This window comes from Diadema antillarum, unplaced genomic scaffold, assembly GCF_040938485.1.
Source record: "Diadema antillarum isolate AM-2024a unplaced genomic scaffold, OU_Dant_1.0 scf00000039, whole genome shotgun sequence".
Lineage (NCBI taxonomy): Eukaryota > Metazoa > Echinodermata > Echinoidea > Diadematoida > Diadematidae > Diadema > Diadema antillarum.
The window spans coordinates 1,934,223-1,947,961 of NW_027270928.1; the positions used below are offsets into that span (position 1 = coordinate 1,934,223).

Sequence of the window (13,739 nt, forward strand, 5' to 3'; positions counted from 1 at the left end):
GACATCCCTTCCAAAAGCCTGCTAACCAATTTCTATCCTTATAGGGGGTATGTCTAAAAATCTGGAACAAGCATGTGTATGTGTATCATGATTGCTCTATGACCACCTCAGTTAGGAGATAGGATAATTTGGGGCAAATCATGATAATGGTGGGCATAGAATCGGAACCATTTAGAAAGTTCCAAAGTCGATAAAGTAATGTTTGATTATTTATCAGGCTGTTGGTGGTGACAGGTCACAAACACTGTTTTCTGTGAATCTTTGCTTCCTTTATTTTTATTTTTTCTATTTGTTTACAGTGTAGCATCTTGAGGTGTAAAACTTCAGGCAAATACAATCAGAGTCAAAAGTACTGGTAGTGATAATTTACAGCATTTACACATGCTATTAACTTTTGTAGCCAATGTCAATCTGTATATCTGTGCAGGTGTATGTGTGTGTGTGTGTGTGTGTGTGTGTGTGTGTGTGAAGAATTAATTTTTTAGAGTTTGTCATTCATTGATATGCAGATCAATTATCACATAGGCCTATTTCATCAAATTTTACTTTGAAGAAAAGCTTCCAACCTGGATGTGATTTTCTCCTCATTTTAAATGTTCATAAATGTGCTGAAACAAAAAAAAAAACCAAACAAACAAAAACAAACAAACAATGCAGACAAATAAACACAATTCCATATGTAAATGTTTGTGAAATGGGGTTGTATTTGTCTGGAAACGTGTAGCACTGTAAGAGCAATTATTTCAAACTGATTTGCACTCTGGTAAACTTTCATGTATACATGCGTACATGCAGAATATGTTCTCTTCCATGTGATTGATGGAGTAAACCATGTTAAACTCACTTTCCGTCCAACTGTGTAATAAAGCATATTGATTGTGACAATAATTCTCACAACACTACATATACTTGCCTTCAATGTATTTCTTTCTTGGTTCCAGCAGCATTACTAATCATGTGACTATAAAAATTGTGGTAGTTGAGAACAGAGGAAACATTTCCAGTCAATTCAGTTTAATTCAGTTCTGGGCTCCATTTCATAATATGATATAATAGCAATGCTCACTTGACAACTCCACCTTCATAGACATGTGGATTGAGTGAAAACAGCAATAGCAATAGAACACATCAGTGAAAATAGTTTGAGGACAACCGGAAAATTTCTTCAAAAGTAATGAATTCTTGAAGTTTCTGCGCAGTCTCTGCTGGATGAGAAGACTACTACGGTTTGTGATGTCACATGTGTGCAAGGATATAAAGAAAATATAAAGAAAATGCGACATATCTTCACTTTCTTGCATAATAAAAGGACACTTGACTTCCCTCTTTAAGAATTCAAAGGGGAATAATTTTACCCTTATCATACTTCGGTGATAAGTCAAGGATATGTACCGTATGTACCGCAAAAAAATTACCACGGGACCCTCCGCAATGATATCTTTAAAAATAGTGAATCAATCTAAACACAAATTCAGGGTATGAAACTATAACTCATTGCCCACATCTTACAGAGAACCCCATTCGATTTGCTTCAGTAGTCAAAGAGAAAGGAGTTTTGTAGAGGATGTCCGAAATCTCTTCCCTCCAAGTTCTGTCTATTGTATTCACACACAAGAGCATTGAAGTGCTAAACTTGGAAGAATCAGACTCATGACATGCTTTACAACAATCCACATTTCTCTGTGACCGCTTATCCAAATTGAATGGGGTTTTCTGCAAAATAGAGCTGAAATGTTATATTTCAAGACTCTGAAGTAGCATTCAGACAGTTTAGTCATATTGGGTGTTATCAATGCGAAAATCTGGTTGTAATATTTTTGAGGACATACTGTACACTTTTTTCAAAAAGCAAAATGTTGTGAAATTCTCTATATTTTCCTTATATTGTTGTACGCATGTGACGTCATACACTGTAGTAGTCTTCTCATCCAGCGGTGACTGCACAGATACTTTAAGAATTCATAACTTTTGAACGGATTGTCTGATTTTCTTCAAACTTTCACTGATGTGTTCTACCAATATTGATCATTCACTCAACCCACGTGTATATGAAGGTGGACTTGTCCTTTAATGGAATGGCAATTAATGCCATATGGAAATGACAAGAATTCAGCTTCTTGATTGGTCGTTGCTAGTGGAAGTTGCCATTCCAGCACGAGTGGCTATCCCAACATCTTTTATAAAATGGGGCCCTGGTGTTGGTAGGGCCTATTCAAAGTACAAGTCCACCTTCATATAAATGTGGATATGAGTGAATGCAGCAATATTAGTAGAATTCAACATATCAGTGAAATTTTTGAGGAAAAACAGACAATCTGTTCATAAGTTATGAAATTTTCAAGTCTCTGTATATGTGCAGTCACTGCTGGATGAGAAGACTATACTACACAGTGTATTCGGTAATGTCACACACGTAGAACAATATAAGGAAAATATAAAGAGAATTTCACAAAATTTTATTTTTTGAAAAAAGTGCATATTTTCTCGACTTGTCGTTGACATATGTTTAGGTTAATTCCCCCTGCCTTCTGAGAGAGGCAAGTCAAACGTTCTTTTATCATGCAAGAAAAGTGAGAGTAATACTAAGTACATGTATGTTGATTTCTACCATGGTAGACATATAATGTGACATCACAAGCTGTAGTAGTCTTCTCATCTAGCATTGACTAAGCAGAAACGTAAAAATTTCTTCACTTTTGAATGGATTGTATGATTTTCCTCAAAATCTCACTGTTGTGTTCTATCAATATTGCTGCATTCATTCAATCTACATCGCCTATGAGGGTGGACTCGTCCTTTAAAATGTATGGAAAAAAATAGCTTACATGTTGTAATCATGTCTTTATTGATAATAAAAAAAAAGAGGACATGTTGACATACCGGTATACGCTTTTATTAATTTCAAAAAAAAAAAAAAAAAAATGGGGGGGGGGGGGGGCGCTCTAGGTCGATGTACAATGTTGCAAGACAGACATTATGTACCGGTACTGACTGCTACGATATTTTACATGATTAGGCCTACTGATAGTAATGATGAATGTGCTTGCTCAGATTTCGTGCCAAATAGAGTTACCGGTACATTGATCATTAAAAATTCTTCTTGTTAATGTAAACGTATGTTCCCACATATTAATATACGGTTTTTTTTTTCCTTTTCTTTATTTTTTATTGTAATTATGAAAATTTTCGATATCGCCTACTAACAGTTAATGCTTAAACTTTTATAGATGCGATTTTTTTTTAGAACTACAAGTATATGTACAAGCTTATATTTCAATTTGACGACTGGATAAGAGACTGTGCCAACGCGTCAGTGTTTGACCGAAACGCGGGAAATTCACAAGATCAAAGGGGTCCGCGCGCCAAAGTCTTCCTGTGTGTGTACGTCCGTGGCCGTGCATAGTCTAGTGCATGTATAGCTCTATGTATTCTACGCAGTAACTTGTTGCCACTTCATTCACTACCGAATATCGACTGCAAACGGCGTTGCTTTGCACATTTGCTGCTTACCTATCAAACAAGTACCGCACCTCATCTTCTAAATCAGTTCCGCATCTTCAAGATACATCATGGTCAGAACAAAGGCAGATAATTCGGCAAGGAAAGGTAAGAATTGCAGAATATGAAATCATGTTCTTGCCACTGTCTGCTTGCTTATCCTGGCTGTAGTCCCACTAGACCCGGATATATGTCGGTTGCCATAGCTAGAGGTCTAGAGTCTAGTTTCTTATAGGGCCGGGTGATTTATGTAATGTTGGTAATGATGACATGATCATTGTATCACAGCTGTAATGAATGAACAAACAAACAATGACTGCAACGCCTAAAGCTAAAAAACAAAACAAATCTCACGATGCTCGTGTTACACTGTTGTTATATGTACACATAGGCAGGGCAGCAGGGCAGCCAATGCTGGAAACTAGTTGAGAGTGAGATGAGAGTGACTGAGACTCAGCAGGCCAATAAAAATGCTATAAACAATAATTTAGGAGTCAAAATGAGTGAGATCAATAGAAATGCATACAAATGAAATAAAGTTTTAGAGGGAGAAAGGACCAAAATGCGTGAGTCTCACGCTCAATGCGTGAGAGTTGGCAGCCCTGACATACGTAGGTCAGCGCATCCTGTGAAGTCTTGTTTAGGAACATATGACTCTATGAGTTTATGACCACTGATGATGACCCTACCCCAATCCGGGAAATCCGTTCATGAGGGGGGCTCCGTCTCACAATAAGGCGCTCTCCCCCTCATGAGCACCTCTGGGGTACTCGCGAGTCTTCCTCACCGCAGTGCCAGTGCTCATGAGGGCGCCTCTTCACTTCTCATCAATCTAGTCTCACATCTGATATATTTTATTATTAAACTGTCATTACTGGTAATCACTGGTATGACATTATTGTCAAAGATTCACCCTCTCTGAGCTGAGCTTGCAATAAACAAAAAATCTCACAAATGCCAAGAGAAGGGTATATTTCTTGATTTTTAGTGCTTTTTCAGTGACCCTAATTCTTATTAATCTTAACACTGGACTTAATTCGTGTGCGCTTTGGAAAAGTTGTGCTGATTCTGCATTTCTGATGATGAAATTTGGGATTTTTGATGGATTTTTGGAGGTGACTAAGTTACTAGTGTTAAGGGGCTTTCCTGTCGTGAACGATAATGCCATGTCAGTATGTAAAATAATGTGATTTGCGTGTGTTGTGACAAAAGAACTTGCTGGCTTGTGATTAGTGATAAGTGACCAAATTCTGGTAGGTGACCAAATATGGGTAACCTTACCCATCATCATCATCATCATCATCATCATCATCATCATCATCCTCTGGTACAGGAAGAAGGCGTTGGCCTGTAATTCCCGATCACTGCTTCTTGTTTGGCCTGTACTTAACTGAGTACGACAGAGTACGACATGCGCAGGAGTGGAGTCATGGGAGATCAAAATGATGCTCCCACCAATATTTGTCAATATATCTTTTAAATTTTTCAGTTGTTGGCAAGACCACTATATGTTCCGGCAAGCTGTTCCAGTCCTGTATTATACGTTTGCTGAAAGACTTGCTTCGAACATCCAATCTGCAATGTTCTCTCTGGATCTTGAAACAGTGCCCTCTTGTGGTTCTACTTGTAGGTTGGGAGAAGAAGTGGTCCTGTGAGATGTTGAGAAGTCCATGCATGATTTGATGAACAGCAATCATGTCTCCTCTTCTTCTTCTGTAGAACAGAGAGTACATATTCAGATGCTTAAGTCTTTCTTGGTATGGGAGGTCCTTGATTTCGCGAACCAATTTGGTTGCCTTCCGCTGGACTCTTTCAATTTTCATTGCATCTTCTTTGTACCTGTTGTGCCATAGAACACTCCCATATTCTAGGTGTGGTCGAATTAGGGTCTTGAACAAAGTTGGTAGAGTTGTCTTGTCTAGTTGTGAGAAAGTTCTCTTTATAACTCCCAGTAGTTGATATCCCTTACTAACCGCTGATGACAAAAGGAAAAGTACACACAACCATGCATTACCCCCAATATGTTGATTATGATGTTAACTAAATTTTACTTACTTGCTTCAGTGCAGTCCCCATTTTTGTCCCCGCCGAACGAGTTTGAGCAGAGGACTATGAAACGGGCTCCGTACGTGTGTGTGTCCGTGTGTCCGTCCGTCCGTCCGTCCGTGTGTCCGTCCGTCCGTCCGTCCGTGTGTCCGTGTGTGCGTCCGTGTGTGATCAAAATCTTCAATTTGCTACTTCTCTCTCATTTATGAGCCAATTTTGATTCTGTTTGCTTTATATGATAGCACTACATGGGAGCTTTGAAACTTCTACACAGAATTTCAGTCGTGACCTTTGACCTTGACCTTTGACCTATATTGTACATTTTGCTACAAAATGCTACTCCTTCGCCATTTCTAACCCGATTTCGATTCCGTTTGCTTTATGTGATGGCACTAGGTGAGGGCTTCAAAACTTCTACACAGAATTTTGACCTTTGACTTCTTTGACCTTTGACCTTGATTTTTTGACCTATATTGTACATTTTGCTACAAAATGCTACTCCTTTGCCATTTCTAACCCGATTTCGATTCCGTTTGCTTTATGTGATGGCACTAGGTGAGGGCTTCAAAACTTCTACACAGAATTTTGACCTTTGACTTCTTTGACCTTTGACCTTGATTTTTGACCTATATTGTACATTTTGCTACGAAATGCTACTCCTTCGCCATTTTTAACCCGATTTCGATTCCGTTTGCTTTATATGATGGCACTAGTTGAGGGCTTCAAAACTTCAACACAGAATTTTGACCTTTGACTTCTTTGACCTTTGACCTTGATTTTTGACCTATTTTGTGCATTTTGCTACAGAATGCTACTCCTTCGCCATTTCTAACCCGATTTCGATTCCGTTTGCTTTATGTGATAGCACTAGGTGAGGGCTTCAAAACTTCTACACAGAATTTTGACCTTTGTCTTCTTTGACCTTTGACCTTGATTTTTGACCTATATTGTACATTGGCTACAAAATGCTACTCCTTCGCCATTTCTAACCCAATTTCGATTCCATTTGCTTTATGTGATGGCTTTCAATACAAATGATCTGCAAGTACATGTTTGTATACATTTTTGGGTGTGAAAGTACATGTACAAATTGTACAATTGTAATACTGTGAGACCGGTATGCCATATTGCATGCCAGACTTGCATTCAGCAAGTCTAATTTTTCGCAAATTGAAACTTCTGACAATTTTATGTGTGGTTAAATTGATAATTGTGGAGAACAATAATGAATGGAGAAATAAACATGTATGCATGAATGCATGTTGCATGACACAGTCATGTTGGGATGAGAGTTTTTAGATTCGCGAATAACACCCAGCTTGTGAAATTTGCAAAAATAAAAATGTAATTGAAAAATTGAGCAAAGAAAATGGGATTCCATAGGGATTTGAACCCGAGACCTCCGGATGATGGTAGCCTGGTGCTCTACCGACTGAGCTATAGAAAGCCCTAGTTCAGTGTTTGTCCCAGAAACCCTAAATTCTCAATGCTTACAATCTCAGATGGTCAGAAGCTATAGCAGTGCGCTTTGTGTGTGACACACATGCACGCACTTAAACGTGACATAAACCTGAAGGATAATTTAACTTGGGGATAAATGCGAGGGATCACCGAAGTGATGCAGCTTTTTGAGTATGTAACAAGCAGAAGCAGAGGAAAACTGACCAGAAATGAATGTAATTTATTATTGAAAAATTGAGCAAAGAAAATGGGATTCCATCGGGATTCAAACCCGAGACCTCTGGATGCAAGCCCGGTGCTCTACCGTCTGAGCTATAGAAAGCCCTAGTTCAGTGTTCGTCCCAGAAACCCTAAATTCTCAATGCTCGGATGGTCAGAAGCTATAGCAGTGCGCTTTGTGTGTGACACACGTATTTGGTCACCTGAAATAAAAATATAGCGAAGATGCCGTGTACACTAGGTGTCGCAATAGTAATGTAAGTTGTACATGTGAGACATGCATTTAACAGTGTACAACCAAGCAAATACTCCTGGCACTACTCATTAACATGAATTTGTATACAGCTCTAAAAGAAAACAATAAGTAGATAAATAAATGGGGGGATGTTGACTGATAGTACTGGGTAGTGATTCTTAAGTTTGTACATACATGTGTGTACCAGGGTACAGCCAATGTTTTACTGTTGTCAATACAATTGCAATGTACTTAATAATTTAGAAGGAATGAGTATTACCTGTACAAATATCATTAAAATGCACAAGTAGACAAATATGCACATAATTTATGTACTTGATAAAATCCATGACTTCAATTGATTACAATGTATATCTTTGCATACAGTGTATATTATAGCCATACTATGTTTTTAGAGTTTGCTTTCAAAACACATAAATGTTGCACAGATAAGCAAATGGCTTACTTAATCCTTAAACATGAATGTCAGCACATTGGCCAGTCACAAACAAGGATATATCAGTGACCTATGTGTAGGTGAATTTGTATATGTCTAAGTGATCCTCCAAATAACATTAGCCTGGCCTAGCACTGTCCTGATGAGAGATATTCTCTTTTTTGTTTTTTTGTTTTTTGTTTGTTTTACACATTTCAAAATTTGTCACAGCAATTTTGTGTTGAATTTTTCTGTTTCAGCTGTTGCAGCAAAGGCACCAAGAAAGGCCTTGGCGCCTACTGGAGGATCTTCGTTGAGTTCTCCCAAATCAGGTTTGTGTCAGTCTTTTAAAGGATTACAGTCATAATGATGCAAAATAACATCTTTCATTTACAACGTGTACAAAGGACAAACACTTTGTATGCAGAGTTCAAACTTATCACACAGTTTGTGTGACAGAGACAAGTATGATTTATGCATTTTTAAACCATACTTATTAAGGCCTGTTCACTTTGTCTTTACTTCTGTAAGTTTGTTTCATTTTCATACTAACTTTCATTTATCACAATATTCAAACTCATTGCATCACTCATTTTAACAGTACCTCCCACTTTATGACTTTATGCATCCTAGAACAGAGCCATTACACAAAAAGCAGGGAGTCAAGGAATTGCTTTAAAGGGACTGTACAGTACTGGTTGAGGTGGGGATTCATGTTTTGAACATTCATAAGTGAGATAATGAGAAACCTCTTATGAAATATGAAGAAGCATGTAATTTTAAGAAAGATTCAATGTTTATTTAATGAAAATTGGTTTTCTAATGGCTGAAATATCCAAAAAAGTGATGATAATAATAAAAGGCGACAGGCCACGCCTTTTATTGGGATCTCTTTGTTTCACATTGTTTTTGGATAACTCAGCCATTTCAAAACCGATTTTCATCAAATAAACTTTTGATACCCCTTAGAATTGCATGCTCTTTGACATTTCATAGAGTGGTTTCGAATATCTCGCTAAATGTTAAAAGCTAAATCCTCACCTCAACCAGAACTGTACACACCCTTTAAATGACAGTTTTATGAATAATTTTTTTCAATAAATATTTCAGTGTTCTGGTGAATTTTGTGACAATTCATAGAACCTAAAGAAAGAGCAGTCATATCTCAATTAGTTTGTATGAATTTTCAATGAAATGAAAGCTTTTATTTCATAAGTTTATAATTGGTATGCAGTGAAATATCATTTTATCATATTTGCAGCAATTAATTTCAAATGTACAGTTAAGTAACCTGAAATTGTCTTTGAAGTAGCTGTGCTGCTAAAAACTTCAGTAGACTAAACTAAGCATGTGAGGTTCCTCACAACTTGTTTCACTGCAAAGCCCAAAGTATTGTTTGTCAGAATTGTTTGTTTACCATTACTTCTACTTAGGAGGAGTACATGTACTTTCATTTTATGAGCCAACCCACTGTGCTTGTCCAGGGTTCTTACCTTTCATGTTCCCAACTATTTTTTTTTTCAGTTCCCACTGGCTAGAAGGGGGATTGCTAATATTTGGCACTTTTATCTAATTGCAAAATTTGCTGTGTATGACCCATCATTTTTGTAGCATTTCAATATACAATACATGCATTGCATGATTGTGGACTTGACTTATGTACGTACTTTCTAGGACACTGCAAAAGATTTTTTTTTTTCTAGACCAGCAGAAAACTGCTGGTTCCAAAAACTTGTTATAATGGGAGTGGCCTGTATTTTCCTCCAGCTTTAGCTTGATAATTCTCTTTTCCTTATACTGATGCCACTCTACGTCTACTTTGACCTCACAGGAGGAAAGAAGGACCGTTACGGAGGTGGGAATACGGTATGTCCTCAACCAACACCAGACTGGCAGAAATCTGTCTCCATGTTTTTCACAAAAGTGCCTTCGACATCATCGGGCAAGGAGAATGAGGACCCTGAAGATGGCCCCAGCAGCAGTAAAGATCTAGACAGGCAAGTTTCATTGTGTGCCTCTCCATAAGAAGTTCTTTGAGAATTATGTTTCAGGTAGTCTACAGTTAGTAGTCCACACATTTTTTTTTTTTTTCCACTGTGTGTATTCAGCTACTGTAAAAGTGGATATTTTCGCGCGCCTAATTTTTCGCACTAGGCCGGGTAAGAAGAGTTTCGCGTATTTTTAATTTCGCAGGATCAAGACATCAACTACTGGAACATACAGCAAGCATAAAATATTCGCGTGCTTTTATTTTCACACTAGTTTCTGGTTGTGAGAAAAATGCAAAAATTTCAGCACCACGAAAATTTCCACTTTTACAGTACTTGAAAGCTTTTTTATATCATGGTGACTAACTGACATTTTAAGGAAAATCCAGCCATGGAAAGGGGGATAAGGTGTGCCTAGAGGTTTAAATCTGTTATAATGTAAAATGCCTCATGTATTTGGGATATGATGTTTAGTAGTGTGACAAGGGAATACATGTACATCAAATAATTCTCAGGTCATCTGTAATAGGATCAAAGTCAAAGCCTATTTGCCTCGTGAAGAATGTGATGTACAAAATATGATTTGTTTAAGCTTTGAACATGGAATGGAGCATGATGGTATAACTGAGTAGATTATGGTTAAAAAGAAAAAAATGAATAAATATCTGAAGTCAAGGATCAAAATGAAGTTCATGGATGTCCTGCTCATGAATTACAATGGAACCTTGTTGAAAGAGGTTGGATATATTACAACCCTCTTACAACAAGGTGATCCCAACTCTTTATTTCTTGTTCCCTGATATGGTGAGTTACTTGATACTGCAAGATGACTGTCATGGTTTTCAGATCCTCGTTGTTTGTAAGAGTTCGCATATCAATAAAATGTATAGGGTACTACAGCACAATCATCTATGTATATGGATCACGATCACAGATTCACAAGTGTTATTCTGTATGTTGTAAAGATAGAAAGCGTTCAATGGCTGAAGCACTAGTGAAAGTTTCTTTTCTTATACTAGTTAGCACTGTCTTACTTTCTCAAACATCCATCCTTGTTTTTATTTCCCTTAGAAAGAAATAAACACCTTTTCACATAATCTTTAATCTTGATATACAATGTATATCTCTGTGAGTTTATTTTTTTAGCAATTTTAATAGGCATTGAAAAAATAGATTACAAATAAGTTTTTCTGCATTTTAGTTTGTTTTGTCTTGCCTGTGTTCTTTTTGTTCGTGTTATACTATTATGTTGTTATCAGGAGGTGACAATTTCCTTTTCATGTTGATGATTTAAAATGTATGCAGGACGGAGACTGCAGGGAGCTCCTCATCAAGCCAATCTCTGAGAGCGGAGGATAAAGATGAAGAGATGGATGATGGGGGAGACGAACAAGAAGAGAGAGAAGAGGAGGAGGAGGAGGAGGATGAAGATGAGGAGGGAGATGACGAACCAGCCGCATCATCATCATCGCCCAGCCGTTTTCAACGAAACAACTGCATAAGCGATAGCGACGATGACTAGAGGGAGTGATGTTTTTGCAGCCAAACTTTTGGAAGTTAACCAGGTATGGTCTTGCCTCGCAGCCTGAGGAAACAAACGGCTGTTGAGATGCCAACAGACTTTTGCAGACATTATCTTTTTTATACTGATGAAGGACCAAGGCAGAAAAGGGATACATGGAAACTTGATGGCAAGAAGAAAACTGAAGTGTTTGTGAACAATACAATTTGAAAGGAAGGCTGGTATGCTGGACATTTTCACATGTTAGATTGTCAAAAGAGGACACTTAAGAAAGGTAAAAAAGGTTGGACATGATTGAGATGTAATACAGTTGTATCACACTATAAAGAACAAGAGTTTGCAGTATGTTATGAATGATAGTGTAACAAATTGATATGAGATATTTGTGTGCTCAGGTACATCAATTTGTTAATTTGTTTGCTATCATTCTTGTATGTGGATAAGGTAATGGGCAAGGTCATTCAATACGCTTCGTATTGTCAGAGCGAAGGTAGAGACGTCATGCTGCTTTTCAATTCAAACTCTATGCAGGGAAGGTTTTACATTCCTGTGGCACATTTCAGGATTTCTCAGTGTCTTTCAAAAGTAGAAATATACGTCTAAGATACAAAAAACTTCTGTGATACTCTTGACAACAGTGTCAGTGTTACTTAAGTTGGAGGAATCTTAGAACATGCTCTTCTGAGAGTGTTACCAAAGCACTTTTCCCTGGCCAAAGGGAAATTCTATCATTGCCAGCAGGACCATGACTCTTATCATCTAATGTGTGTAGGCCCCTGGCATCATAATCAGGATTTTACATTAGCGGTGTCCCGGGGCCACTAAAAGTTGATGTAGGACCACCAAATTTCTGAAAAGGTTATCTTTTGGTGGCCCAATTGGGCATCTAAAATTCAAAATGAATTTTCATATTTCCATTTATTTTGGGCCACCACATGCCTTTTTTGGGGGATCACAAAAATTTCAGATCCCGATATTTTAGTGGCCCAAATGGGCCACCAGAAGAAGAAGTTACTGTCAAGTTCTGATAATAGATGATACTGAAAGTACTGTGATCAGTCTGTACCTTAATCACGGAGCTGTCATATCTCTGAAATTCTGCAGACAGCTCCCTGCAAGCTTAAATATATCTTCTCACAATGAATGATAACAACTGCCTTGATTTAGGAAGTAGTTTTGCCTGTAAAGATGTTTGCACTACACTACTATCTCTTTGATTGCTCTTTCGATCCTCCCTAATTTTGATCTGTGAATGTTGGCAGCCCTGCAGTTATTGCATCAGAACCTTGAATGAAAAGACGATGCGGCAAAGTCAAATTTGACTGTTTTGTTCACACACAGTATTGCTCAGATTTCCCAGTCTTCTTTGTGTTTACCTTCAGTTTGTCCCTGACTCTAGGATCCCAGGCTTATTTGAAATCATGTGACTCCCCACAGCAAAATGTATTATTTGGTATTATTAGTTTATAGTACAACAGGTAAGTACTAGTAATCATGGTGATAAAGTAAGTTTTTTGTTGTTGATGTTGTTGTAAATGGAGGAGGTAACCCTGTATGTTCTAGGTACATACTGGATGGCTTACACTTCTGATGTTCAGGAATATGGTTTAAATGTAGCATGCTAGCACTAGTAACTACTGTGATTTTTTTTCTTCGTGAGCATCTGGGCACAATTTCATGAAAGCTGTCAGTCTCTGACAATTTCAGTAAAATCCTTGGTTTTGATTGGCTGAGAACCTCTGGTTACTGACTGTTGCTATGGTAATTGTCAGAGAGTGACAACTTGTCAGGGCCGACAGTTTTCATGAAATGGTGGCGGGGTATTCTGTTCAGTTAAGGGGACACTCATAATGTAATGATTTTTACTCATAGCAGTCAACTTACTTCAAAACCTCCAAACAGTTTGTGGTTATCAACATTATTGTCTCGATATGATTGCAATGTGTATGTAATATCACTATTGATCTTGTCGGTGTGACAAAACATTGTATCTCAATAATGTCAAATGTTTCATGAGAACGAAAAAGCATAACAGCCAAAGACAGCACTGTAACAAATGGGATCACCTTTCCTTCATTTTTGGGATAAGACAGAGCTAGGATTTGGACCATCACATGACGTCACGTAACTGATTATCTGAAGATAATAGTCCTAAAAAGTGACTTTCTCCCAAATTTGAGGTGCAAGGTCTTTTCATCCCAGCAACGATACGTGATTCAATACCTAGAAAATATGTTATTTTGCATCAAACGAATATTCAGCTTCAGATTGCATTTTTATTCCCACTAGCAAGTTGTTATTCTGTCATTGATGTATTTGTAGTGTCAAATGTGC

General features: G+C 37.7%; 1 protein-coding gene across 1 annotated transcript; it reads left to right on the forward strand.

The window, feature by feature from the left end:
- Positions 1–3,457: 3,457 nt before the first annotated feature.
- LOC139710983 (PCNA-associated factor-like) lies at positions 3,458–11,405 on the forward strand. The gene is made up of 4 exons (XM_071622901.1): positions 3,458–3,606; positions 8,156–8,227; positions 9,727–9,892; positions 11,189–11,405. The coding sequence occupies exons 1-4, from the start codon at positions 3,570–3,572 to the stop codon at positions 11,403–11,405; spliced, it is 492 nt and encodes a 163-aa protein (XP_071479002.1). The 5' UTR covers positions 3,458–3,569.
- Positions 11,406–13,739: the final 2,334 nt, after the last annotated feature.

Excerpts from the sequence above, each read along its gene's own strand:
- LOC139710983 (XM_071622901.1), top strand. The coding sequence starts at position 3,570 with ATGGTCAGAACAAAGGCAGATAATTCGGCAAGGAAAG. Across the intron at positions 8,228-9,726 it reads GTTGAGTTCTCCCAAATCAG|GAGGAAAGAAGGACCGTTAC; the intron begins GTTTGTGTCAGT and ends TTGACCTCACAG. Across the intron at positions 9,893-11,188 it reads AGCAGTAAAGATCTAGACAG|GACGGAGACTGCAGGGAGCT; the intron begins GCAAGTTTCATT and ends AAATGTATGCAG.